The following is a 27,333-nucleotide window of genomic DNA, read 5'->3' on the forward strand; positions in this document are numbered from 1 at the left end:
GCCCAAGGTCACCCAGCTGGCTTTCATGCCGATGGCAGGACTAGAACTCAGTCTTCTGGTTTCTAGCCTGTTACCTTAACCACTAGACCATTCCTGGATTGGGAGGCTGTACTCAGTCACTCACACCTTAGTCACTTCTTGCCTGGATTACTGCAATGCACTCTATATAGGGCTGCCCTTGAAAATGACTCAGAAGCTACAGCTGGTCCAGAATACAGCATACAAGAAATTATGGGCACTTTTGTGCACCGACACATCAAGAGCTGCACAGGTTACCAGTAGACTTCTGGGTGCAATTCTAAATTGCTGGTTATGATCTATAAAGCCCTTCATGGCGCAAGGCTTGATTGTTGGTGGGACCACTTGTCTCCAATGATTTCTGCCTTTCCAATAAAATCTGACAGGGGGCATGTTCTGGGTCTCATCATGTGAGCAGGACCCAGGAGACATGCCTTCTCTATTGCTTACCTGTCCTATGGAACAGCATTCCTTGGGAGATCCGTATGGCCCCAACCTTATCTGCCTTTCAGAAGACATTTCCCAGGATCTAGGTTGGGAGGTTTTGTGCCCATCTTCATTGTTTTTGGGTTGTTTTGGGTGAGATGAAGTTGCTTCCAGCATGATGTGTTTTTGTTTTTGTTTCCTTTTAATATTATGTGTTGCCTGTATTTGTGAATGCTGCTCTGAGTCACATGTCAGTTGAGCAGCCATATCAATTGATTTAATAAACATTACATCAATTAAAGCTTCTCTGAGCCCAGTTTGCAAGTCTCATCATTTAAGGTAATGATTTAATGGGGTTAATGCTCTTAGATAGGGGAACAAGATAATTCCAACAGGTAAGGTTTTCTGCAGCTTAGCTGACCCTGTTAAGCTGTTGTGTGCTTTGTTTGGCTTTGTAACTGCAACCATTGTGGTGTGTATAAGCCCTGTGATTTCACAGGTTGGACAAACCCAGCCTACTGCCCACAAGTCAGAGGATTCTATTATGAATGCATCTCATAAAACTCTAGTGTCACTTTCCAAGTCAGATGGCATAAAATGTTAATTCCCCTTGCCAACCCAATGCATCTCTCCCAAGTCCCAGTTGGACAGTGTTCTGATTGACAAGTATGCCAGTCTATGTAGACTTATAGACAAGGCTATTGCTTTTCTTCTTTAGCATCCTGTCTCACCAGCCAGTGGGTGGGGAAAACATTTACCAATCAGGGTCTGCAGCAGGAAGAGTGTAACTCTGGGCTGAGCTTCTCTAGACTGGTTTCTTTTGCATCTCTATACCCCGATTGGCATCTTCCAAGTTAAAATATTAGAAAATAAAGACATCTATGGAAATCTCTCACCCAGGGAGGTGAGAGGCAACCTCAGAATTCCAACAGAAGAGAATCTCTGTAGCTCAGGGTTGAACTGAGGAGTCCTTGGTGCTCTCTAAGCTTGGTTGTTTGCTTGCAGACATTTCATTACCCGACTAGGTAACATCCTCAGTGCTAGTGAGTGTGGGATTTGCTCCCTATTTATGGACAGTAGCTTGCCCTGACAGTGTTAGTGGGGGTGTGGTTTTCTCCTTGGTAGTGTGAGAAAAACAGTAGAAACTGATCACGTTACCTAGTTGGGTAATGAAATGTCTGCAAGCAAACGACCCAGGTCAGAGAGCACCAAGGACTCCACAATCTTAGCATCACTGTGCAATGTGCAAGCGCCTGCAGAGAGGAGAACTAACATAGAACCAATCCCTTACTCAAAGAGGGGGAGGAAGAAGTGGTTGAAACTCTCAAATACATGAAAATTGGCAAATAAACACAAACATACCTCTCCTCTTCTTCCTGAACTGAAATGCTGGAGAAGTTGGAAGCCTGGAGAGAAATTGCTTGGCAAATCCTACTGGGAGATTTTTTCACTCAAACCCCTCCTGTCCTTCTTCACAAACTTACCAAAGATTATTGTCAATAAAGCAGGTGCAAACCACAACAGTCTACTCATTCCAACTTAACTTTATTATTTACTTACATTATAATTAATAAATGGGGACTCCATTAAATAAAATAAAAAGTGCAGATTGCGGATGCTCTAAAAAAATATATGTCTAATTTGAAACATTCATATTTGGTGAGCCGCTATTCCTCATCAATTTCTTCTGTGTCTGCTTTAATTCTTCAGCGTTGTTTGAAAGATAGCAAGAGTTCGTTTTTGATCCCAGGATGAGGGGAAAGGGAAAGAGAGAATCAGAAAGGTGAATGGGGGAAAAAGAGGATTTACCAGAAAAAAATTAGTATTATATTTTGGAATAGTACCTTTACACAACAGAAGAGGCCAACTGACTATTTGGGGGTGTGGATTTCAGTGCGCTGGGAGGTCTCCTTTAAGCCAGCTTTTCAGCTGGACTTTGCAGCTGTACCTCAAAGGGAAACTGGGTATGCAGAACTTAAGTTGCAATTTACTTCTCTCTCTCTCGCGCAAAAACTTCCACCTCTTAAGTTTTGCACATCATTGTGGAAAATATGAGAACACACCAGGATTGATTATTTGACAACTCGTTCGATCACTACAGTGCCCACATTACCTGGCTTTGCAGCAATCTGAGCCACAAATGTTTACACCAGTAGTTCTCTTCTCCAACACCTCTGTCCCTCACGAGTGCATTCAGCCCAGAATGTAACAAATCTGGGGAAGCAACTGGCCTCTGCTATAGAAACAACTTCTTAAATCAGAAAAAGCAGCTGAATCCTGGGACAAAATCAGAACAAAGACACTTCCACCAGAGCTGTAGACATGTTCCTTCACATCAAGATACACTGCGTGGCTCACTAGGAGCTCCAAACTTCCTATCATTCACTCTTACTTTAAAAGAGGCGTGAGCCACAGCAGCAGCATTTGTAACAAGCCACCATGATGTCCAAATGACACATGGGTGATGACACCATCACCATGTGTCATCAATTGCATCCCCTTGTTTCCCCTGAGACACCCAGCATCATTAGGCTAAGAAGATACGATTAACAGTAATAACAAATAGAGGATTCCCCACTCCCCAGATGTGATGGGGGCAGGGAGATGGGTTCCTCTACCTGCACCTGACAATAGCTAGGTGCAAACAAATCTCTGGATAGGGCTGAATTTGGATGAAGTTTGCTCCTGATCACTTAATGGATTTGGGATTCCCAAGCCCATTGGCTGCTTGCAAAAACAGTGCATTGACAGTTTCTCTGTGGACCAGAATTTTTCAGGTTCAATGGTCCAATCACATTGTTAGAGGAGGACTGGAAATCCACACTTAATCCCAAACCATTACCTGATTGGGAACGTGGTAGATCTGGAAGCTAAGGGAAACTGAGAAGAAGACATAAGAATACCCATTTTCCTTGGGGATAGCAGCCCCCTCAACAAGAACGTGTGACTGTGGTTAAAGAAAGATAATGAGACACTTCTGAGTAGGCCTTGCTCTCCTTCTTACGTGTTTCTCAAAGATTCTTCTTACAGAAGAGATTCAAGTTGAAGGCCAGGCATCTCTAAAGGCTCCACAACACACAAGGACAGACAGACCCTGCCCCCCCTCGAAGAATACTAGCAATTCAGAGTTCTAACCCAAAGCATATGCACTTAATTTTTATATGCAGGAGGGTCTTTTATTCTAGTTGATATGGAGGAGCTTTCAGTTGGGTTAAATTTGACATGGACCCTGACATACATTTATCACTGTGTCTACATTTTGTGAGAAAAAGATCCCATCTGCTCATTGCCTGGAGATGATGAATTCAAATTCTGAGCAATTCAGTAGCTTATTTGGGTCACAAGCCTTGCTGGAAAGATGTTTTCCTCCAAGGTTAGTTCCAGGGAATAACACGAAGCTTAAACAGATGACAGCAGGGACCAAAGGACATTGCAAGAAGAAGCCACCACAAATAATATTTCAAGTATCGTAAGCGTGAGAGGCCAAACAAGTTATTGCATAGCAATTCAGAAATCCTACTCAGAATGCCCAAATGCAGGACAACACCCCAGCATCTAACAGATTGAATTCAGTGGCCTCTGATTCCCCTCCAACTATGATTTTAGGATACAGAAAACTGAACGCAAAGCCTCAAGCAGAAACGAAGTGGCACCATAAAAACCAAGCAGCCAGCTCCTGCTTGACTGTTGATGAGAGAACGGCCATTTTGAAACAGGAAACAGACTTCTAGATTCCTCACATCCCCAATTTTAAAATGCAACAGGCCATGGAAAAGGCAACTTCTCAAGTGCTCTGCTTCATCAGGGATCCTGAAGGACTTCAACAGAGATCAGGTGACATTGCAGGGACATGAATTGCCAATGTGCAGAAGTAAGACACCGAAGGAGAAAAGCAGGCAGACAGAGGGGGCTTCTTGGTCAGAGGCTACAGACTTTGGGCAGGATCAGAAGGATGTTAATTCCACTCCTGGCAACGTTCCGGACCAAAACTTCTGAACCACCCGAGAGTGGGAAGCTTAGCAGCAGGATTAATGAGAAACATACTCAGTCCTTGCCCAAAGTCACATGAATGATTGTGAGCTGGACAGGCCCTAGGCTAGGTTGTTGTTGGGTTCAATGCGCTGCACCATCATGGAGACCAGCTTCTCAAGGGTGCGGGCGCTTTGGCGGCTGGCTTCCAACACTTCCTCGTGGTTGGCCTTTTCTTGGGTGTCATAGTCCAGAATGGCCTTATTGGTGATGAGGGAGAACCCAAAGACCCGGATGCCGCAGTGACGGGCCACGATGACTTCAGGGGCCGTGCTCATGCCTGGAGGGGGAAGGAAAGAGGAAAGCATTAGAGGAACGCGTTCACGAAGCTTGGGAAGGGTGAGGACCCAACCCTCTTAGTGCTCGGCCAAACTGGAGGAGGAACCGGAGGAGGGCACTGCTCCCCATGGAAAAAGAGATGGGAAGGGTGAGGAGCATCTGGTCCCCTCCTCTTGGACAGCTTTCTTAAGGACTTTTAGTAATTGAAATCATTTGTTTATTGTTCTTCTCATCTGTCCTGACACCAGCATACAGATCGATGAGAGCAGCCCATAAAAACGGTGCCGAGAAAACAGCACAGCCAAAATTAAATCAAAATGAAAGTCAGATAAAGAAGGACCTTCCAACACTGGACAGACCATATTGAAAACATCAAGTAACTTTTTTTTTTATGGTTACCCACTCACCCTATACGCCTATCCAAGGGGTCTGCCATGGCGGTAGCATTCAAGCCCTCTCAGAGGGTTGCGCTACAGTGTTTGTTACTGTTTGTTTATTAGATTTACAATCTGCCTTCCCGCTGGCACCTCGAGGTGGCAGAAACACTCCTTTCTCGTTTCTTCCACAACAACCTTGTGAGGTGGGGTGGGCTGAAAGACAGTGACTGGCCCAAAGCTACTCAGTCAGCTTCCCTGGCTGAGGATGGACTTGTTCCTGGGGCTCCCTGGTCCTAGTCCAGCACCCACCCTGGCCCTCAAAGCATATTTATGAGCTCCTTCCTGGCTTACAGCCCATTTCCTCTGACATAAATCACAGCCTCTCAAAATGAGCAACACCAGAACATGGGAATAAGACTCAAGTGGCCACACCACATTGGTAGCCAGTTCTAAGGAACTTTAAAATATGATTGCTTGCACCAACATAACAAAAGACCCACCCTCCATCCATCCTCCCTCCCCTCCCCCTTCCTTCCTTCCCTCCCCCCTCTTCCCTCCTTCTTCCCTCCCTCCCTCCCTCCATTCATTTATTCTCTTTCTTTTCTTTCTCTATTTCTTTGTTCTTTTTAAACTTCTAACTGCCATTCATACATGGCTCAGTTCCCAAACAGGTTCGGAGTGGCTTCCGAAAGAGGCAAAAGTTAAATATTAAGAATTAAAAGAGCGGGGGAAAAACAGCAAGAACAATCAGTTCTCTTGCCATGGACACCCAGAAAAACAGTCCTAGCAGCAACAGTTGCCTATTGCAGAGGGGGACCTGCCACACCATCAATCCCCAAAGGCTTTCCTGAATGCCAGCAGGATTAGTGCTAACCTGAACTTTGGTAGAGCATTATGCCCAAGAAGAGGCGGAGTTTAAGAAAACACCTCGGATTACAAGACCGGTGCTTTAATGCCTCAGCTCAGCAGCCTTTTTATCCATTTTCCAATTGGTCATATGAAGAAGGAGATTCCTAAATATAGCCACCCCTCTTCTCTGACCTAAAATAACAGTTTAAAAACTTCCAGGAAAATTTTAAAAATATACTGCAGAAGAAGGTAAGGGCAATCTTCTTCTTTGTCTTGTACTTTTGCCTAAAAAACAATCAAGTCACCAGGAGCTGGGCTGGACACAAGGAAGTCTTGGTTTCATCTATGCCCCAGGAGGAACATTTCCCCTTAACTCTGTCTGGAACTGACCCACAGCATCAGCGCCCAGCCTCTGCAGGAAGCGGCATTCGGCGATGGTCTCGTAGTTGGGGCCTCCCAGGGCACAGTAGATGCCTTCCCGCATGCAACTGGAACAGCCAATTTCGGAGGCCACCGTGAAAGCCAGTTTTCTCAAGTCTTCATTGTAGGCATCCGACATGGCCGGAAAGCGCACCCCGAACCTGCAGAAATCAACGAAAAGATGGGTCGTGGGATTGCATCTGAAAAGGAGCCTGTGATTCTGTTTGAATCAGAAAATTTTGTAAAGGCTGGGAGGGCAGAAGACATTGAACTAAACATGGGGCCCTAATGCTGTAGGCAGGCCATAGTCTAATTTCAAAACTGCTCTGGAAGCAGTCGTTTGAGAGCAACAGAGAAAGCGGTTTCTCTCTCTTGGCAGTCCAATGAGCAGGCAAGAAAGAGAACACAAGGGGGGGGGAAGAACCCCACATTACCTCTCATCATTTGGTCCCATCAAAGGGTTCTGCCCAGAAAACCCAGGCAAGTTGATGTGGTCCCGGATCACCATGATGTCCCCCACTTTGTAGGCCGGATTGAGTCCTCCAGCTGCATTGGTGACAATGAGGGTCTCTACGCCGATCAGATGGAAGATCCGAACTGGGAAGGTCACCTGGAAGGAGAAACCAAAGGAAGATCCTGAAGGGGCTTCACCGCACAGAGTGAGGGCAAGATACAGGAAGCTAGTCCCCAATTTTCTGATCCTGAAAGGGCTTCACTGCGCAGAGTGACGGCAAGATAGAGGAAGCTAGTCCCCAGTTTTCTGATAGGTTCTAAGCAAAGCAACAGATCTGTTTGTCCGACTTTGCCCGCAATCATCCATGGCCTCTTCTGAAGGGCACTGTTCTATCTAAACACTTAACGAAGAAAGACAACTTGGCTTGGATGCATCTAAACTTTCTGCTTTCAGAAATTCAGGAAACTGTCTCTGCCCTTTCCCTACCACTGAGATAAGTTGTCAGCCCTTCAAGGTAGATCAGAAGGGGAATCCATTGCCATGTGAGTGAGTACTATTTTTCTTGTAAAGCTATAGTACCAGACTCCTCCAAGTCTGCATGCGCTTTCCCCCTCCCTCCCTTTGTCTTTGTGAGAACTAGGGAGGGGCTTGTCTGAGACACTTTCACAGCTTACATTCTTGCCCAGGACTCAAGTTCCTTTTATCTGGCTGTTGTCTTGGTAGCGGCCCTTCCTCCTGTCCCTCAAGGCCACTCCCTCTGCCCTCTACATAAGTGCTCTCCCTGAGTTGGCAGAAAGCCATACCAGCATGAAATAAGTTTTCCCCACTGCCAACTCCCTCCCACCTGTATTGCCCCTGTTGCCAATTCCTGAAGTCCTCTGGCTTCCCTCCCAAGTGACAGTGGCAAATCCTCACACATCCCACCCATCTTGAGGCCGCCCTTGGATGGAACAAGCGGGGAAACCCTCCTTTAATGCCCACTGAGCTACACACAACATCAGACTTTCTTGTCATGGACCAATGACGCGCTAAAGGCAAAATCACAGGAACAAATCATCATTAGATGGAGTGAGTAAAGGAGTTTGGGAAGGGCGTTGCGCCATTCAGCTTAAAATTATCCCAGTCTGGTCTGGAACTTCCCCAGGATGAACTACACGGTTGCTATTCCCCGAGACAGACTAATGTTTTTTATTTATTTATCAAATCTGTCACCGCCCATCTCCTCCCACAAATGTCCTTTGTTCACAAGAGTACAAGTGACAAATTTATCAGCTGTACCTCTGCAAAGCTCTGCTGGCTTTCCACCTTCCTCCAAAGAAGTTGGGCCCCATCCATTGCTTCTTTACGATTTTCACAGCATCGCTGTGAGGTAGATTAGCTGAGAGAACATGCCTGGCATAAGTTCGCCTCGGAGTCTTGCTTTTGCCCTTTTTAAATGTTGGACTCATGGTGGTGAAAAGAAACTTGGAGCGCGCTCAGAGATGCCTTCTCCTTTATTAGTATCCACGGTTCTTAAATAGTGTCCCAAATCACGATTGGATCGACACCTTTTAGTTTTGAAATGCCTGCAGCTCTGAGCAGAGGGACTCACCTTCCAGAGCGGGTAACCTTCATACATATGGAAGCGACCTTGCATCACCACAGTCGGCGTCCCATTCAAGTTCCCAAACACCAGCTTTCCGGCATGGCCTACAACTTTAACGAGACAAGGAAAGGGTTAAACAATTCGCTGATGCCCTCAGTGGCCATTTTGTTGCACTGCAGCATCTCTGGATCCTGCTGGTTTCCAGCGCCACCCAGTGTCTTGCATGAAAATTACACTGCCTGGCCATCTCCCGTTACCTGTGCTCTGGGGAAAGTTGGGGATCTTAGCATATTCAAACACAATTTGGTCCTTCAGGAGGTCAGCCAGCCCACCAAGTCCCGAGCCACAGATGATAGCCACTCTGGGCCGATGCTTGGTGTTACTCAGGAGCCAATCTGCTGTCCACTTACAATCCTCATAGGTGTATCTGAAACAAGAAAAGATTAATTGAGATGGAAAACAAAGGTTGTTTTACCTGCAGGACTTAAGATTCACCAGTAGATGGCAGCAAACATGCACATGAATGCTAATTAAGAGGTTTGTAGTGTTTAATTTGAATTCTGAAAAAAACACACATTAAAATAAACTGGACGTGTTTTTGAACAGGCGGGATGGGGAGAGGTGGCAGCAGGCGACTGCACCAACGAGAATCTGAAAAGCAGGAGAGGAATGACTCAGCTGTCAAAACACTCTTATCCTGTGGGAGAATTAAAAAAAACCCAAGCTCACACATATTAGTCATTCAGACCGTTTTATTAAATTGTCATTTAGTCATTCAAAGCGTACAGCAAAACAGTGACGTTTTACTATAACTCATTTCATCCACACTACACTAGGGATTCTCCCATAGGGATTTATTTCAAATATTTTTATTACGCTCATATTCATATAACATAATATCCACTCATATTACGCTCATATATAATAGATCTGCGTATTAGGTTGTTTTATTATTGATGTTGTTTAATTGCAGGTTGGGAACTGCCCAGAGTCCAATATAAGACCGGCAGCTATATAAATGTTTTAAAGAAATAAAATAAATATACTTCTTCTCACCAGGCTTCACAGAGGCCTCAGTGACCATTCAAAATAAAAATCTGAACTCTCACAACCTCCCATAAGGGAGGCTATGCTGAGAAAAGGAGAACAGTCCAAACGGACGGCTGAACTTCATAGAAAAGTAGTATGCGGGGAGAGATCTGAATTCAGACCTTCCCCGTCACGTTACAAGCTAGAGCAGGGTTTTTCAACCCGGGCCGCTTTAAGATGTGTGGATTGCAACTGCTAGAATTCCCCAGCCAGCGATGCTGGGTTCTATATATGGTGACTGCAGCGAGTTTATTAGGTGCACCAAGTTGGAAGAATACAGAAATACCCACAATAGAGGAACAGATGGTGATGATGGTAGAATTTGCAGAAACGGCATAGTTGACTTGTTTGATTAAGGAGGGAACAGCCGTTACTGGAAAACCTTTATCGACTTTTTGCTGAAAATGGACAAAAATGAATGGGTGATATCGGGATTTACTGATTAAAAAGGCTTGTTTTTGAAAAGAAGGGAACCTTGATGCGTAATTTGGGAAATGGTAATCATTACAGGTAATCCTCGCTTAACAACCATTCATTTAGTGACGGTTCGGGCTTACGACGGTGCTGAAGAAATGAACTTGTGATCGATCCTCACACTTATGACTGTCGCAGCATCCCCGCAGTCACATGATCACAATTTGGGCGCTTGGCAACCAGTTCACATTTATGACCATTGCATCATCCCGTGGCCATTTTTGACCTTCTCGACCGGCTTCTGGCAAGCAAAATCAATGGTCACTGGGTGATTCACTTAACGACCATATGGTTTGCTTAACACCTGCAGTGATTAGCTTAATGACTGCTGCAAAAAAGGTCATATAATCTGTTGGATTCACTTAATGACCGCTTTGCTTAGTAACCAAAATTCCAGTCCCAATTATGGTCATTAAGTGAGGACTACCTGTATGCTTGTAACTGCTGGAAAGAAGATTGGAAGAGCCAGTTTGGCCTAGTGGTTAAGGCGCTAGGCTAGAAACCAAGAGGCAGTGAGTTCTAGTCCTGCCTTAGGCATGAAAACCGGCTGGGTGACCTTGGGCCAGTCCCTCCCTCTCAGCCCAACACACCTCACAGGGTTGTTGTTGTCGGGAAAAGAGGAGGAGGAAGGAGCATTACGTATGTTCCCCACCTTGAGTTATTTATAAAAATAATAAAGACAGGATAAAAAAAAAAAAAATTAAGTCACTTCTTTAGATATTTTTCTTTTTCCTTTCCTTAGTTTTTTCCTGTCTTCTACTTTTTCTTTTACTCTTTCATATATTTTTCTTTTTTCTACTTTTCCATTTCTGTTTTTGTGGTCTTTTAATTTTGCGTAAAATCCTTTCTTAATAAAAATTACACACACGGACAAACACTACACAGGAGTTAAAAAATTTCCACTGGGTGAACTGGCTGGGCAGCCAAGGCTCATGTACTTTCCACCAGAGGCAAATAGAACCAACCTGTGCAGTGAAGCAACGCCCAAACATACCAGCCAAAACACCGTTTTTGTCACTGTCAAGTTTTGCCAAAGCCAAATTCCAGCTGAGCCATGGGAGTTCCTAATATCCCACAGGGCGAGGGTGAATTGGACAAGTCTCAAATCAGAGGAACTGGCACCCACCAATTTTGAAAAACCCACCGGAGAGGTGAAGGATCAGGTTGCTTAGAGGCTTTTTTCTGTGGGTAAATAAAATATAAAATCTTTGGGCCAAACCTCTCCTGGTGCCTTTAGAGACGTGCCCATGTAACTTTTTTGGCAGCAGAACGGAAGTGCTTTGCTGTTACTTTCATCTGGACTGTTTTCTCGATTTTCCACTCTAGCCTACAGCCCTGGGATTTTCTGGTGGTCTCCCATCCGAGGATTAAGCAGCTCCAATTTTGCTCAGCTTTTTAAGACCAGCCAGATCCTCAAACCCTGGGATTAATCATCCCCCTTCTCTCTGAGGAAACAGAGTCATATTTCTGGGGATTTAGAAATGGAACGCAGCTGGTATCGAAGCATGCCGCTGAAGGCTGTGGCTGGCGCCTACGGTGCAAAGAGATGCACCCCTTTTCCTTGCAGAAACAGCCCTGAATGCACAGAGGCCCTGCTGACATCCACAAGCACTCATTCCGTGTTCAGAGAACACAGTGGCACAAAGTTGGTGGCCAACGCCTTTCAAAGGCACTTCACGTGATGGGGATATCCAAGTAGGAAGTAACTGAAAATATTCTTTGTCCAAATCTATTATACACACCCCATAATTACACTGTACTATACACACAGCATGCCACAGTAATGAACCAGAAGGAAATGGGCTTCATGAGGCAGAGAGAGCATGTGCGCACCATGTGTCCAAAGAGAAATGAATGAAAAGGAAACAGGGTGCAGATCAGGCATTTAACTTATCACCTTTTAACCTTCCTAGAAATAAGATGCCCTCATCTTGACTGCTCCAAAAGGCCAAGAGAGGCCAAAAGAGTTCAGAAATGGCTTTATTTCAAGCCAGTGCCAAGTGAGGGCAGCGGCAGTTTCCGAACTGAATTTTCAAGAGCTTTAGGACCTCACAGTCCTAGTAGTTGCATTGTATAAGAAATTGTCTTTCTGGTGATGGAAATCACAGATGCAATTTCATTCCTCCCTTAAAGTATATGTAAGCAATACTCCATCCATTTAAAAAACCGACATTTGCCTGCAGATGGGAACTGGATGCTCTCTGCACATGTTCAGATGCACATTTGCTTAAGCTTTATGTAAACCCACAGACACAAACACACACGTAGTAGACTTTCAGAGGGATATACAGCCCAGTCTCTCAGAGTTTATCTGGACTCTTGAAGCTGACTGTCACCCTTAAAAATCTTAAATTCCACAGAAAAAAGGGGAGTGGTTGTTGTTGTTACTATCCTTATTTATTAAATTTAGAGGCTGACTGACTCCAAAATGATTCTGGGAGGCTTACAGTTAAAAAATAGGAAACATTATGCAACCAGACAACCTCACCCCATATGTCAAAAAACACAACCAATAAAGCTTCACAGGCACCCCACCCCTTGCCTGGGGAACAGGCAGTCTCTTAAAGATTTCCAGAACATCATCGAGGGGAGCAACCTGTTATCTGGGGGATATTACTCCAAAAGGCGGGTGCTGTGACACAGAAGGGAGATTTCCTGGGTGGAACCAGATGGCACCATTTAATTGAGGGGATCCAAAGCACACCAGCTCTGCCCAATCTTACCGAATAGGCAGAAACCATGGGAGATAACCCAGCCCCTGCTTTTGGAGAAGGGCCAAGAGATCCGGGCTGTAAAATGCCGGCAACCTACTAGATGGCAGCAGAGTTTGAATGTTCTGGATCACTTGGCTGCCATCAAATGATCATCTTGATTTTTGCAAGCTAGATCTGGCAGCCTAATTTTCATCATGGCCCCTGCAACTGTAGTACTAGTAACCATAATCACAATCACAATCATAAATTTATTTATATTTATCTATTTGTCAAATTTATATGGCCGCCCATCTCATACAATTTGACTAAAACCTACTATTAAAATCTACTACAAAACCAATTAAAACCAATTGTTGCTTTTTAAAGCAACCTTCTACTTTATCCTTCTCTCTGAATGATCCATGTTGCTCAGTTCTAGTATGTTTTTTGCCCATGCACTTTGGGACTAGACTTCCTTGTGAACTCATGAGGATATGGAACAGACTGAGGGTCATTCAAAAATAATGGCGAAGCATTGAAGCTTGCATCCTTCCTGCCCCCCTCCTCCAGGACTCAAACACACAGCAGAAACAGACAGCAAACATCCCAGAATCCACCAGCCACCATGTTTTGGTCCAACCCATAATAATCAGGGACAAGTGTTCTCATGGGAGTCAAGAAAAGGCAAGGTTCAGGCAGGGACAGACAATGGAAAACCCTTTATCCCATGCAACATTTCTGAAGATGCTTTCAGGCAAACTTCCTTTTCCATATGTTCTGCACTGTTTTTCCTCCTTGGGAGGGTTTTATTGAAGCCCTCAAATATGTCTGCACCAGCTATAGCTCTACCCAGGTTCAAGCAAAGCTATCAAATGAAATAAAGTACCTCTGAGCATACCAAGAGTGATTATCTCCCCAGTTACCATATTCAATTCTATTGCTGGGCTCAAAAACCAAGACCTATCCACTCTAAAGCACAGAAAGTGTTATTGCTGTAAAAAATATGAGGGTTGCTGACTGACCAGGAGAAAAAGTTTGCTCTGCAGAGTTCCTAGACGTCAGGAATATCCCATAAATACTCATTTCCTGCAGCACGTTGCTGAATGTGCCCTGCTCTTACAGTAACTCACAGTTCTTGCACAAGTGAGTGTTACGGAAAAAGGTGAAACAAGAACTGTAGAGGTAGTTCCTGTGGCTCGCTGATGTGTAATAAAGCGTGATCACTTCCACATGGCCTTGTGCAAGTGGGTAGATGCATATTGGAGAATATGGGAAGAGCTTGAGTTAGGTGATGTAACGGTATGTGGGAATGACCTTGGGAGACAGAAGGAAGACAGGCAGACTAGGCAATGGTCAGATAAGAGGCAGCTGAGCCCACAGAAAGAATGGACATGTGGCAAATGTCTCAGAAGGGACCGTCCCTAGTTTCTTGGGCTGTAAAGGTGACAGGGCAGGGATGTACTTTCAGACTTGCAAGATTCTGTTAACGTAGCCTTACAATAAAGATAGAGCTAGTACTCCTGGGTGTGCTTCTTGTCTGGACTACCTCACAAGGCTGGCAGGTGTGCAGTCACATTCTGCGTTGGGCAAAACCTTCTCAAAGAGATGTGGCATGTTGAGGGCAGTGGAGCTCATGGGTGGAGATGGCATCGCTCCATCAGGACGTTATCTTGCACCCACAGCCTCCCTGGCCCAGGATGAGTAATAGCACACATTTGATTAGACCGGCATTTTCTAAACCGACACTTTCCAGAGTGGTGGGGCCTGCAATTCCCAGAACTTCCACCGACTGAGGAATTCTGGGAATTGCAGCCATAACCCCCTGGAGCGTACCAGTGAGGGATGATAGTATAAGAGTCTGGGAGAATTCTGGGGGTTGAAGTCTTCAAGTTGGTGAGGTTGGGAAACACTGCTGTGAGACAGAGTGGAAGGTCCATCAGATTGATCTGATGCATCTGGTTCAAAGTCACGTTCCCCAAGCTGGGTCATACGTCTTACAGTAAACCCTTGGCACTTCAAGACTGTTATCAGCACTAGGGCACGTAAGGCACTGGAAAGATTTGCTTTTTGTGAGTAGGGAGCAGATGACAAGAAAGAACCTGTAAATTCATCTCCCTTAATGCTCTCTAAGCTCATTTACTCTCTCCCCCTCCACACACACACACACAAATATGCTGTGTTTGCTCACAGTTTGCCAATTGACCACCAATTCTTGCAAACAAAAAGGAAAATCCAAAAAAACAATATTCCACCCCAACTTACTTTCCTTACAGCTGCATGAGATGTTTAAGCAAGTCAGTTAAAAACAAGCAAGCAAGCAAACGTCAAAAAAACTAGCATTATATTCACATAACATGAACAGTGGGGTTGGTTTCAACTTTAATTAGTTGGTTTTTTTTTTCTGGCTTAGAGAGGTGTCAGAGCCCAGCTGTTCAGTTACTTGATGAATAAATTATTGTGCAAATCCAGAAAATGTGTTATGCTGGCAACCAAAGTACATGCATTGTGTAAACCCTTCCTTCCTCCTTCTGAGTGCAGTTGCACCTATAACCATCAGCAGGGGATATTACTCACGCAGGAAATTCCAGATTGTCACCGATCCAGGTCTCACAATCAAGCCATGCTGAGTTATGGAGGAGCAATGGCAGAGAAGGAAAAGAAGCTTGCCAGAAGTTGAGATCCAGCGTGAATTGGAGAGGCACAAACGTCAGTATTAATCCCACATAACTCCGAGATGAAAATGACTAGACAACATGGAGGATGTCAGCACAGAGAAAAGGCTTGACCAGTGCCATGACCTTTTATGGGTGTTCTTTGTGCTTTAAACACCTACATGAACAATCACCAAAGCAAAGCCTGAAACCATCCAGGAACCTTGCCTATCTCACACAGGCCCGGGGCATTTGCAGAAAGAGCTTTCTAAGGAAGGCAGGACATGACTGGTCAAAGGTCGGAAGCTCAGTCCAGCAGAGTCTATGCCTTTAAGCAAGGATGCACGATTTGAAGGGGTCTATCCCAGCCAACCCAGGATCTATCCTGGGTTTTGGAAAAGCAGCTCTGCTCCCAAGTCTCAGACTTGAAACATTTGGGGGCTAAGAGATTTCCCAGCAGCTGATCCTGGCTCGAACACATCACCCAAAGGGCCACCAGACAGAGCTTTAAGCAAGCTTTCTCGGAAAACAGGAATTTGAACCCAGTTTCTCACCTCAAGGTTTAGCCTACCATACTGCTACCATCCTCATTCTGGTGCCTCCAAAAGGTGTTGCAACACAACTCACTCACACACACACACACACACAGCCAGCATGGCTCTTGGGATTACATACTTAGATGGCACCAAATTGGGTAAATTTGCCACCTGGTTAGTGGTAAAGTTTGTACTTTGGGAGTGCCACGATCTGCTCTTCTGTTGTGCTCTTCCATATATCATTCATGTACCCACACACCACCCTCCTGAAATAAGAACATTTGGATGGAAGTGGGCAGTATTAGGATTCCCATCCAAATTATGCAACATGGAAAGTTCTTTTCTGTCCATTCATCGCTTCCTTAAAGTCTGAAGCTAATGCATTTGAAAACTAAGACGAACAACAGCCCACTTGAACAGATTAGTGTCATAAGATACAACTTTTTTACATCATGGCCGATAGGCTCATGATTATTCAGCTGTAAAATTAACTATGCTTAGGTTCTGTCCGTTATACAAAAAACGTAAGAATTTTTTAAGAATTGGGAGAAGATTCACATCACCCTGCTCTAAAACTGATTGCTTTGGGGAAGAAGGGACAGGCTTCCTTTTACTTCCTTCTTCCCTTCCCCTCTCTTCCTTCCCTTTATGTCCTACCTTACACACTTGTAGTAAGCATAAAGTGGAAGGGGTGAAACTTCCTGGAAGAAAAGTGAAAGAAATGTGTACTAGCAAATCAATAGCTGGAGGAGCTCTACAAGCCAACTGGAAAGGCTAAGAAAGCCAAGAACAATCATTAGCCTGCAGAGGAATTTGGATTATTGGAATTTGGAGGGGAACTGGATCACGTGCCTAGGCTGGTAATGAGAAGAGGCTTTGAGGGCAATGTGAAACAGGAAATTATAGGTTCCGATAAGGAACAGCAGAGAGAGAGGAAAAAATGAGGAGGAACTTACGGTGAGAGACCAGTAACCACCACCAATGAAGGCAGAACACCTGACTTTGCATCATAAGGTCTCCTTCAACATTGGCAGAGGAAAAAAAGAAGCTGCTGGGCATCTCTAGCTCCTGATTGGCTAATCTACTGGAAGGGTGTGTGAGCCAGGAAAATGCCTCATTGGTTCCCAGCCTGCGAAGGGAGGGAGAAGCTGAGAAGGAAATGGTGTTACAGCAGAGGGCACAGAAAATAACCTCTGTGGGTGAGCATGCCCACACATGCACGTACACAGAAAATGCAACGCATTGCTTAAGACATTCACAGGAACAAGGAGTCCTGCTTGCTCATGGGACAATCATTTTATTTGAGGCTGTTTGCTAACAAGGGCCAAAATGCTGACTTGATCAAAACGTTACTCATACGTTGACTTCTTGTGAAACAGGGAGGGGAAGGTGGGAAAAGTCTCAGTTTAAACAGGGCCGGCCAATGCTCAGTAGATCTCCAAGTGACAGCCATGTCTGGCTCTAAAGGTTAAAAAGTGGGCAGGTAACCAGGACTCTCCCTTGGATGACTTTCCAGATGCCGGAGGCAAAACGCTACGCCCGGATGGATTTCTTTTGGTCTTAGATCCAATCCCACACTCCGTGCTGGCTAGGAGTCAGGGTTTGAACGGGTTTTTTTTTAATAAGAATTTTATTAAGTTTCAAGCAAAGATAAATACTAGGGAAAAGCAAAAAAATACAAAGAAAAAAAAGAAAAAACAAAAAAAGTGTAGAAACACAAGAGAAAAGAACATTTATGTATCTGAAGGGCCCTACCTTAGGGCAGGTTGGGTTAAATACATCAGGACTATCAGCAGTTAACAAAAGCACCTCTCTAATAGCAGTCTCAGAAGGGTGAGTGCTGGCAGCATTGAGCCCAAATGAGCCAAAGATGGGCTGGGGGAGACATTAAGCAGCTTGTATAAGCTTGCAGCTTCGCTGGGCCACTCACAGCTCATGTTATCCTCAGGGAGGGGAGGCAAGCTGGCTAGAATCTCAACTAAAAGCCCTTCCATTAGGGGCTGAGTCTATGCTGCAAAATTTTGTTGAGGTCCCCCCTGGCTAAAATTGATCTTTCTTCCTGGAAGCACCCTAGGAATGCCACATGCTTAGGGCAAAGGGGAAGGGGTGGGCACTGCATGCTAAGTAGGCATCTAAGGGTTGCAGGGGTGTCACCCAAATCGCTGAGCTCAACTGGACAAAGCTGTATGGGGATGGGGATCAACGGCTATCAGCCTTGAAGACAGCAGGTCAGCCTCGAAGACAGCAAGACCGCCTACTGAGAGACTGGTGGGCTTCCTTGCACAGTTGGCTGGCTACTGTGAGAATGGACTAGATGAGTCAGGGGTCCAATCCAGCAGGGCACTACTTGTGTTCTTATGTTCTTATTGAGTAACCTTCTCATTAGCACATACTTCAGACCTATGTTGCCATACCTAACCAGAAACACATCAATATCTTGGTAATGACACAAGCCAGGAAGTCAGAACCTGACAGCTGATGCAATCTCCTCACAGAAGACATGGGAAGACGCTGTTCCTTCTCTTGCCGGATACAATGACACTAACCCTTTATTTCTCAGTCTTATTTGAGGATTATATAAACTGGACATAGTACAATAAGAACTTAGCCAGTGGGGGGGTGATGACTCATGAACCCGACTATATCGGGACAGCCAGCTAGTTTTCAAAGGGCTCCATTGGAGCAACACCGGATGCTGTAAGAACAAAGAAATACCAGAGGAATACCCACCTGTTTTGTGATTGCGACTCCCAAATACAGGGAAGTGGTTATGGTGAAGAAATCTAGAACCTCTCTCTTCTAGCCATAAAAGCCAACATCTAAGATAGATTTAAGAATGTAAAGATGTCTTTTGCTGAGATCTTCCAATCCAGGGGATGGGTCACCCACAGGGATATGAACTGGAGTGGGCCATAAGGTTTCAACAGCATGCATGACTTTTTGTTCCAGTTAATAGGCTTCCTTCTTCGGAGTAAATCAACAGGTGGAGCCAGTATGTTCAAGGTTTGCTCCAATTTAAGGTGGAAAAGACTGCTTTTATGACCACAGCTTCTTAAAAAAAAACACTTTACATCGGTAGCTGTCAAATCATACACAGCATTGCCCGTATCATGTTTACCCAACAGGGACAGAAAAACAGAATTCCACATTGGCCCTTCTCCTACTTGCTCATCCTGGGAACAGTTAAGTTAATGCGCAAAGTGCTTTCACCCACCGTGGCCCAATATTGGGAGCTGGTGAATTGCTCAAGACAATCCCAGCGGGTATCATGATTCAGCAAAGACTTGGGACCCATCAGCTGAGACCCATCAATCAGTCACTTGGTCACGCCAGTCTACAGGAGTCAAAAGCATCCCTAACCAATTGGATCCATGCCAGCACACTCTTTAAACCTACGTCCCATGTCCATCTCCCGATCCTCAAATCAGCATTTTGTCCATGTCACCGTCCTGAAGAGGATCCAAGATGGAAAAGGACAATGACTAGAAAACTAGAAATTAAGTAACGGGGAGGTGGAGCCAACATAGCAGTCCTGCAAAACACACATTTTTCCACGCTCCTCCCCTTTTTAATGAATAATATATTATAACTATTTTTGTTTTCTTTAGTCAGTTTTAGTTAAATTAAGTATATTAGATTACTGCAGATTTTAAATTAGATTTTTACTGGACTTACTAGACTAGTTTAAATATATTCACAAGTCTTTATGGCGAGACGATTGCAGAGACAGTGGATTTAAAAACATGGGGAAAAGAAAAAAAACCCACAGGGAATCAGTCTGGGCTCTCTCTCCTCTTCAAAGTCTGCCAAACAACCAAAGATAGAAGAACTTTTTACACAAAAGGAACCTGTAAGTAAAACAGATCTCCCTCCCACTTCCAACAAATTTGCAGCCCCTGAATCACTTTCAAACAGAACTGGAAAAATAACAGTTGTTAGATCTCTTGCTATCTGTCAGGGAAGAGCTAAATGAAAATTTGGATTCCCTCCCGGTCTCTCCTTGTATGTCTCCAGTCCAACTTGCTAGCTCACCTACTAACCTTAAGGGAAATAAAAATAAGTTTAAAAATAAGGTACAGAATAAGAAGTTGGAGTATGGGAAAATGCAATGGAGCTTATGGCAAAGCAATGCCCTCTTACAGCACAAACTGCTATCTCGTTATTTGAGCAGCCCTCAGCTATAAAATATGACCCAGATTTGCTGAAAAAAAGACTTTGAGGCTTTTGTTCAAAAATACGCAGCCGGACCTACCTCCTCCATTAAGGCTAATGCAGAAACTCCGGCAAAGCAAGATGTTCCTGGCATGTGCTCTAATAAGCCGGCTGGGTGACCTTGGGCCAGCCACTCTCTCTCAGCCCAACTCACCTCACAGGGTTGTTGTGGGGAAAAATAGGAGGAGGAAGGAGTATTAGGTATGTTTGCCACCTTGAATTATTTATAAAAATAATAAAGGCGTGATAAAATTAAATTAAAAAATCAAGGGGCAAGTTGCTAAAGTAAAACAAACTGACAAAAGTGTGCAATGGCCAAATGACTGTACTAATGAATCCCTACTCTCTGATAAGGCAAAGAGGGGTGGTCTTACACAGACTGACACATCTCTGGATACAAGAGAGGAAATTCCTTGCAAACAAAACCGTCCACTCCAGACACAACAGATTGCTCTCTGTGTCTCCCTGTGAACAGTCTCAATACTGGACGTTGGGATTCTAGGAGAGCAATCAAAACTTCTTTAGGGCAACTTCTTCACTGTCAATACAGACAAATAGATCTACGTGCCATCAAATAGCTTCCTACTCTTCAAAACCAAAAACGGATTTTGTTATCTTTTAATCAGTCTACTATTCCACTACAGGTAGCCCTCACTTAACGACTGCAATTGAGCCTGGAATTTTGGTTGCTAAGCGAAGCAGTAATTAAGTGAATCCAACCCCATTTTACGAACTTTTTTGCAGCGGTCATTAAGTGAATCAACTCAGTCATTAAGCAAACCACATGGTCTTTAAGTGAATCATGCAGTTCCCCAATGATTTTGTTTCCCAGAAGCCAGCCAGAAGGTAAAAAATGGCGATCATGTGACCACCGTATGCTGCAACGATCATAAATGCGAACCAGTTGCCAACCACCCAAATCGTGATCATGGGACTGCAGGGATGCTGTGATGGTCGTAAGTGTGAGCATCGGTTGTAAGTAGGTTCTTTCAGTACTGTCGTAAGCCTGAACCATCACTAAATGAATGGTCATTAAGTGAGGACTACCTGCAATACTATTTAAGATGAGACCATATTTAGCATCATTTCAAATTTTCCCCATCGGAGTCTTTCACGATGTAAAAGTTAATTCTTTATCCAGCTTTCCCTCATCTAGACTTCATACCCACTCCAAAACTTTAACAGATGTCAGCAAGCCGTCCTTTCCTGCACATACAACCTTGAAAAAGCAAGGCTGTGGGAGTCAGCCATTCTTACTAAATGAAGATGTGTCAGATCAGTGCCTTTGGTTCTCTGCTCAGGAATGAACAAGATAATGTAATACAAAAGATGCAAAATCTTAAGAAAACCTTATCGGTCACTATTGCTACAGCTGAACCACTTATTGACCTCTGTCTCCAAATACTGACACTAATTGCCATTCTTTGGCGGACAATGGAATGGATGGAAACCGCCATCCAAACAACAATTGTTCCAGCCCTTATGGGACGAATGGGGAGTCTGCTGGAGAGTGCCAGACCTTGTTAACTATTTTCCATACCACAGACAGTTGCTGAACAATGCTCTTTGGATCTTAGACCTTTTCCACATGATGGCCTTTATTACACCCCTTGGAGCCTACTAGCCTTCTTCCCCAAAATTTAGATCTGGATACTGCTACTGGGAGCTCCAAAATCATCCAGCTGGAAGCTACCTCCCAAACTCAGGTGGTGTTACAACAGGCAACAGTAAATGAAACTCCAGTTCTGGCCCCATTCCAGAAGAATGTGGGTATCTACAGCTAATTCATTGACAGTACCCTTAGACTCTGAATGACTTTATCCTACAAAAGGGGGCATCTTTGTCCTCTCCTGGAATGCTGCAGGCTAGATATTAAGCAACACATTTTGCCAGGAAACTACTGTACCTTCATATACTTACCCAACCATTTTTAATGGAAGGCAAGCCAATGTTTTACAAAATATTCAGCTTCATTTACCTATTAACAGTGAGCAGTTGCAAGAAAGGTAGACCTTTGGTACATTGGCAACAAGCTGCCATCCTAGTTCTTCACTGTCAACATTAATGACAACCTTTCGGAAATTTCCCACAAAGGGAAGTCATGTGCATTTCACATTTCTTGCCCATCCTCTAGTTGCATTTTTTAAAGCTTTCAGACTGCACAAAATTCTTTTAAAGCTTCCAGTCTGCACAAAATATCACCATAGATCAGCCTTTCTCAACTTGTTGACCCTGAATGAACCCTTGAAGTATTTTTCAGGCCTCAGGAAAACCCTGCACATTCCAGCTCAAATATAGGCCACAAATTACCAAATTATTATATTTGTTTCATGGGTGGGTCTGTATATATGCATTAACAGTGTTCTTAAATGAACAATAAAGAAAGAAATGTACCTCCTTAATGTGAAGTTGCCCGAATTTGAAATAATTTTTAAAATAAATGGTGATCTCCCAGGGAACCCGTAGTGACCTCTCAGGGAACCCTAGGGTGCCACGGAACCCTGGTTGAGAAACCCTGATCCAGTGGATCTGGCACTGAGCAGGAGGTTGAACCAGATGGAAGGTCTTTTCCTACTCTATGATTCTGTGATTTTATGATGCTCCACACATTGCACTAAGCCAAGACAGAGGATCCACATTTACTCATCTCTGACATGGAATCTACAATATTATGAGGGACAGACTCATACTGTGGTTCGGCTAGGCAGGGAGATTACTCCTGAACCTCTCCTTTTCTGCTGGAGAAAAACTGTATTTTTAAAAATAAGGGAGAAGTTGGATACTCAAGCTAAGAAAAGGAGAGATGTAAGATACTTCTGAGCCTCTGATAAAAGGAAAACCTACAAAAATTATGTCACAAGCTCAGGAAAGCAGGCAGAATATTTCGGGCATGAAATCATCCTACGAAATAGGTAATAAGCCTAGCTAGGAATTGTGTGTTAAGTTTAATTTATGTTACTGGGTGTATTTAAGGAGTAATAGTTGTCTCTGTTCTTGTTCTCTCTACAAACTCAGTAAATGGTGTGATTTTATGCAACTTAGGAGCTCCTTTACAGCAGAGTTCCCCTAAATTATAGGCAGACCAACATCATGTGTCTGCCCAGAGCCTTATTTTGTCATGAATAGTTTTTCCATGGAAGATCTTTTAAAGTCACAAACCGTGATTTGAACAACTCTATATTTTTATCTCCTTTGCCACTTCATTTCCTCTTTTTCTTTTCTTCAAATAAACTTTGATTCTATTTATCCCTTGTGAGATTGCTCTGTCTCTCTCTCTCTCCCCGCCCACCCCAAAAAAGTGTGTCTGGGGGTGGGGGGATGAGCTTTCTAATACATGCCTGAACGCTACAGAGCCAGGTGTTGGCATTATAGCATTTATATCTTTTTTATTAGCTTTTTTCCTTCTACCTGATTGAGAAACCCTGGCATAAATGTTGGCTATGGTTCCATGGAATGGATAGCCATAATTCTGGTTTCCTGATAAAGAACTGCATTCCAAGATAGTTGTGCAAGAAAAGAAGTAATTTTGCTGATGATCTATGTATTTCCCTCAAAGAGTTAGCTAACATTACAGAACAAAAGCTGTAGGCTGGCACACACAATCTGTTTTGCTTGATTCCTTCTGGTAGCTTGAGTTTTTAAACAAACCAATTTATTTAGTGCATTATCTTGTTTCGTTGCTCCTTTAAAAGCCAAAAGTATAAACCAGGATATCTTCTAGACTAAGAATCCTGCCTTATTACAGGGCAGTAACTAGGTTGGGACCACATGCACCCCCTTTCTAATTTGTTTAGCAGCTGATTTCACCTATGACATAAGCTAAAAAGACGGTCACGAGCTGTGAACCTCAGCACATGGCCTGTTTCCAAAGCACAGAGTTTTCCAAACAAATCAGCGGTCACAATTACATTTATTAGTGACTGGGAACCCTTCATGGACTTTTTGCTGAAAACAGAAAAAAATGGTGTTTTATGGATTTGATTAGAAAAATATATGAGGAAGGGAATTATGGCATAACCTTAAAGAGGGAGGATAGATGATAAATTTGTAATTGCTGTAAAGAAGGTCAGAAGCCAATCCTTTATATATTTCCCTTTTTCTTCTTTTTCTTTTCTTTCCCCTATTTACTTTTACTTATTCACTTACACTTTTTTCTTTTCTTTCTTTTCTTTAAATTTATATTCTATGTTTACTTTTACTATTGTATAAAATAAAAATTATTTTAAAAAACCCAAACACGTCTGTGGTCAATAAAACCACCCCTGAGCTTCAAGAAGTTGGCTATAAAACAGCCACTTTTCAGTTTTTGTTTTTAAGGAAACCATCATATCATTGGTTCAATTCAATCTTTTCCCTAGGTAATAATATGAACCAAATTTTGCATCCAAAATAAATGATTCAAAAGGTATTAACAAAGAACAAAGTTGTTTATATAGTTATTATTTATTACTCATCATCTCAGCCACAGCCTTTGGTTCCCTTCTGTTCAAATATTACCCATTAAGGAAATTCCTCGCCACTGACAGGACTCATCCATCTAGCATCAAGCCAGGTTAAATGGAGACAGTGAGGCCCAAGGGGAACATGAGTCCAGAGTGCTCAACCTTGAACTCTAGCCTCTTGCCAACATTATTATGCTTCTTTCTCACTCTTTGGCCTATTAGATTTTCTCCCTTGCTGCAGTTCCCCTAGGGATAGTGATGGATTTCTAAAGTTATATCAAAATCCAAGCCTGATAGAATAACCAGTGACTACTGGTAACTATAAAATATCAGGTAGATTCTTTTTCTTTTCTTGATTTGCAATTTTAGTTTGTATTTTTTAATTTTTTTCTTTAAGATTAAAGATGGTCTTGTTAATTGTGTAAGCATAAAATAAATACATTTTTTTAAAAAGAGAAAAATGTGCAAAATGTGCCTTTGGGTCTAGTTGGGATGTAGCAATTTGGGGTTCTCACCTTTTTATCCACCTACCTTCCCTTAATCATCTCCATTAGAACCCCACAATATTTGCTTTCCAGAATTTGGAACAATTGGCATCTTAATTGGAATCAAACTTCCCTGCAAATTTGGCCTGGGAAACTCAGCTTTCACATGACCAGGGTCTGTCGTGAAGTTTGGAGGGAATTTTCACCTCATACACAGTACTTGTCTTCAAACCACATAAGTAAACTCCAGGAACCTCAATATTCTTGGGCTCTCAATTCTCAAACAGCAAGGAGAAAAATAAGAATCTCAGTTTTTACAGGCAGAAGGATAGAGAAACCACACCGCAACACAGTTGGTGAGCCATATGCGAAGTGAGAGTCATAAAGATATATTCTCAGTTTCCTTCCATATTAAAAATGACTCAAGGTTTCTTTTCCCACAAATTAGATCGGAGACCAGAGAAAAATTCCAGTTTTCAACATGATGCATCATATTAGCGCACACCTCAAACTGATGCTCACTTTTTTCTTATCTCTTGCCTCCTCCTTTACATGTTCTAATTGCACTTATTAGCAGGAAGGGCAAAGTCATTTCAGACATGAATTGAATGACTTCTTGAAAGCCTGCTGGACACCCCCCACCTTCGAAACAGGCTGACAACAGCACTAACTTACTTTACAGGATACAGAGATGAGCAGATTGAACTAGAAAGAATATTTCCAACCTGCCGGTCCCCAAATGCATTAGGACTTCAACTCCCAGAATTCCTAGCTAGTCCTCACGCACAGTGGGGAGGGGTCCCAGGTGGTGGAAGGCTGGGCACAATCAATTCCCCCTCTGAGATTTGGGAATTCCCTAGGAAAACTGAAGCTACTTGCAACCTCAGCCTACCTGGCAGGGCTGTTCTAAGTAAAGAAGCAACAGGGGGCAGCTTGTTGCTTGCTGGGAAGGTGGGATAAAAATATGAAAGCTAAATTTGGTGCATGAAGGGCTTATAAGATCTTTCAGTCTAAAGAAGCTATATAAATGTTTCCATGCCACCTTAGTAATGTAATTGCATCCATTACAGTAATGTAATTGCCACAATCTCCATTTCTTCAGCCCCTTTCTTAAACCCCTAGCTGGACCGCTTCTCCCCAATTTTCTCTCCCCACCCAAAACTCCAACCATCCTAAATTCCCACTTGACACCCTTTTTCCCCCAGAGCTGAGACTGGAACTCAGCAGCAAGGGGGTGAGGAGCCGACAACAATAAGACCCCGAAAGGGGATGGGCATATTAAAACAATCCACTATTAAAATTGGGAGCTAGTGTCAACTCTAGGGGCCCCTGGTTCATGCACTGCTTAATTCCACAGTTTGCCATAAAGAACACCACTACTACTTCTACTAAGATGATGGTGTTGAAGATGATGATGAAAATGTCACAGAAGATAGAAGAGCTTAGCTGACCTGGGGGGGGGGGGAGATCAGGGCATGACCTTGATAAGTACTGGGATGGGAGGCCACCAGGAAATGCCACGGCTATAGTTTAGACTGAGAAGACCAAAGAACATCCCTGAAGAAGGGACAGTGACCAGGACAATTACATAGGTCTGCCCTTAGAAATCAACAGAGTTGACCTCAGCTAGAGGGAGATTCCACATAGCAGCCATGGCAGTGGTAATATAATAACGGTCATAACCTGCCTCACCATACAGACGCTTCCGAGGATTAGCCCAAGACCATTTACAATATCCACCCTCTGAAAAGCATGCTATAAAATGCTAGGTGTCATTAGCGCGTTGCCTCCTTTGAAAAGAGATGCTGAAAAACGTGGGCTGGTATTTCCCCCAGCAAGCTCCTTAAAACCGCTTTCACCACCCCAATGCCATCCAGATGTGTCGGATGACGGCTCCCATCAGCGGCCGGGGATAATGGGAGTTGTAATCCACACACCCACACCCAGAAGGGAGCCATCGAATTGGAGGCAGCTGGACCATAATTGATTCGCGGAGGACCTTCCCGCTTGCGTCTGTCCTCCCGCACTCCTCCTCCTCCTCCTCGCAGTAACCCAACCGTGATAACTCTGCCATGCTGACCTTTCCTCTCGCTGGCTGGCCATGCTGAGTCGGTGACTTCTCTCGCGACTTCGAAACCTTCCTCCACGGAATCCCGCTGCTCTGCTGGAGACCGGAGGCTTTACCGGCCTTCTAAGAGAAAGAACGTGTCGTCACAAACACACCGGCCAATGGGGGGCTTCCTCTGCCGGCAACAAAGGTTGCCCTGGCGACCCCGGGGCCTCGTCGTCACAGCAAGGGACCGCGCTTGCTCCG

At 43.9% G+C, this 27,333-nt stretch overlaps 1 protein-coding gene across 1 annotated transcript; it reads right to left on the bottom strand.

The window, feature by feature from the left end:
• Nucleotides 1-1,970: 1,970 nt before the first annotated feature.
• Nucleotides 1,971-27,200, bottom strand: PNP (purine nucleoside phosphorylase). The gene is made up of 6 exons (XM_063301459.1): nucleotides 27,100-27,200; nucleotides 8,695-8,864; nucleotides 8,444-8,547; nucleotides 6,833-7,008; nucleotides 6,369-6,559; nucleotides 1,971-4,753 (listed from the first exon to the last, which is right to left on the bottom strand). The coding sequence occupies exons 1-6, from the start codon at nucleotides 27,120-27,122 to the stop codon at nucleotides 4,536-4,538; spliced, it is 882 nt and encodes a 293-aa protein (XP_063157529.1). The 5' UTR covers nucleotides 27,123-27,200; the 3' UTR covers nucleotides 1,971-4,535.
• Between the last annotated feature and the right edge of the window lie 133 nt (nucleotides 27,201-27,333).

This window comes from Candoia aspera, chromosome 4 (assembly GCF_035149785.1).
Source record: "Candoia aspera isolate rCanAsp1 chromosome 4, rCanAsp1.hap2, whole genome shotgun sequence".
In the NCBI taxonomy this organism is placed as follows: domain Eukaryota; kingdom Metazoa; phylum Chordata; class Lepidosauria; order Squamata; family Boidae; genus Candoia; species Candoia aspera.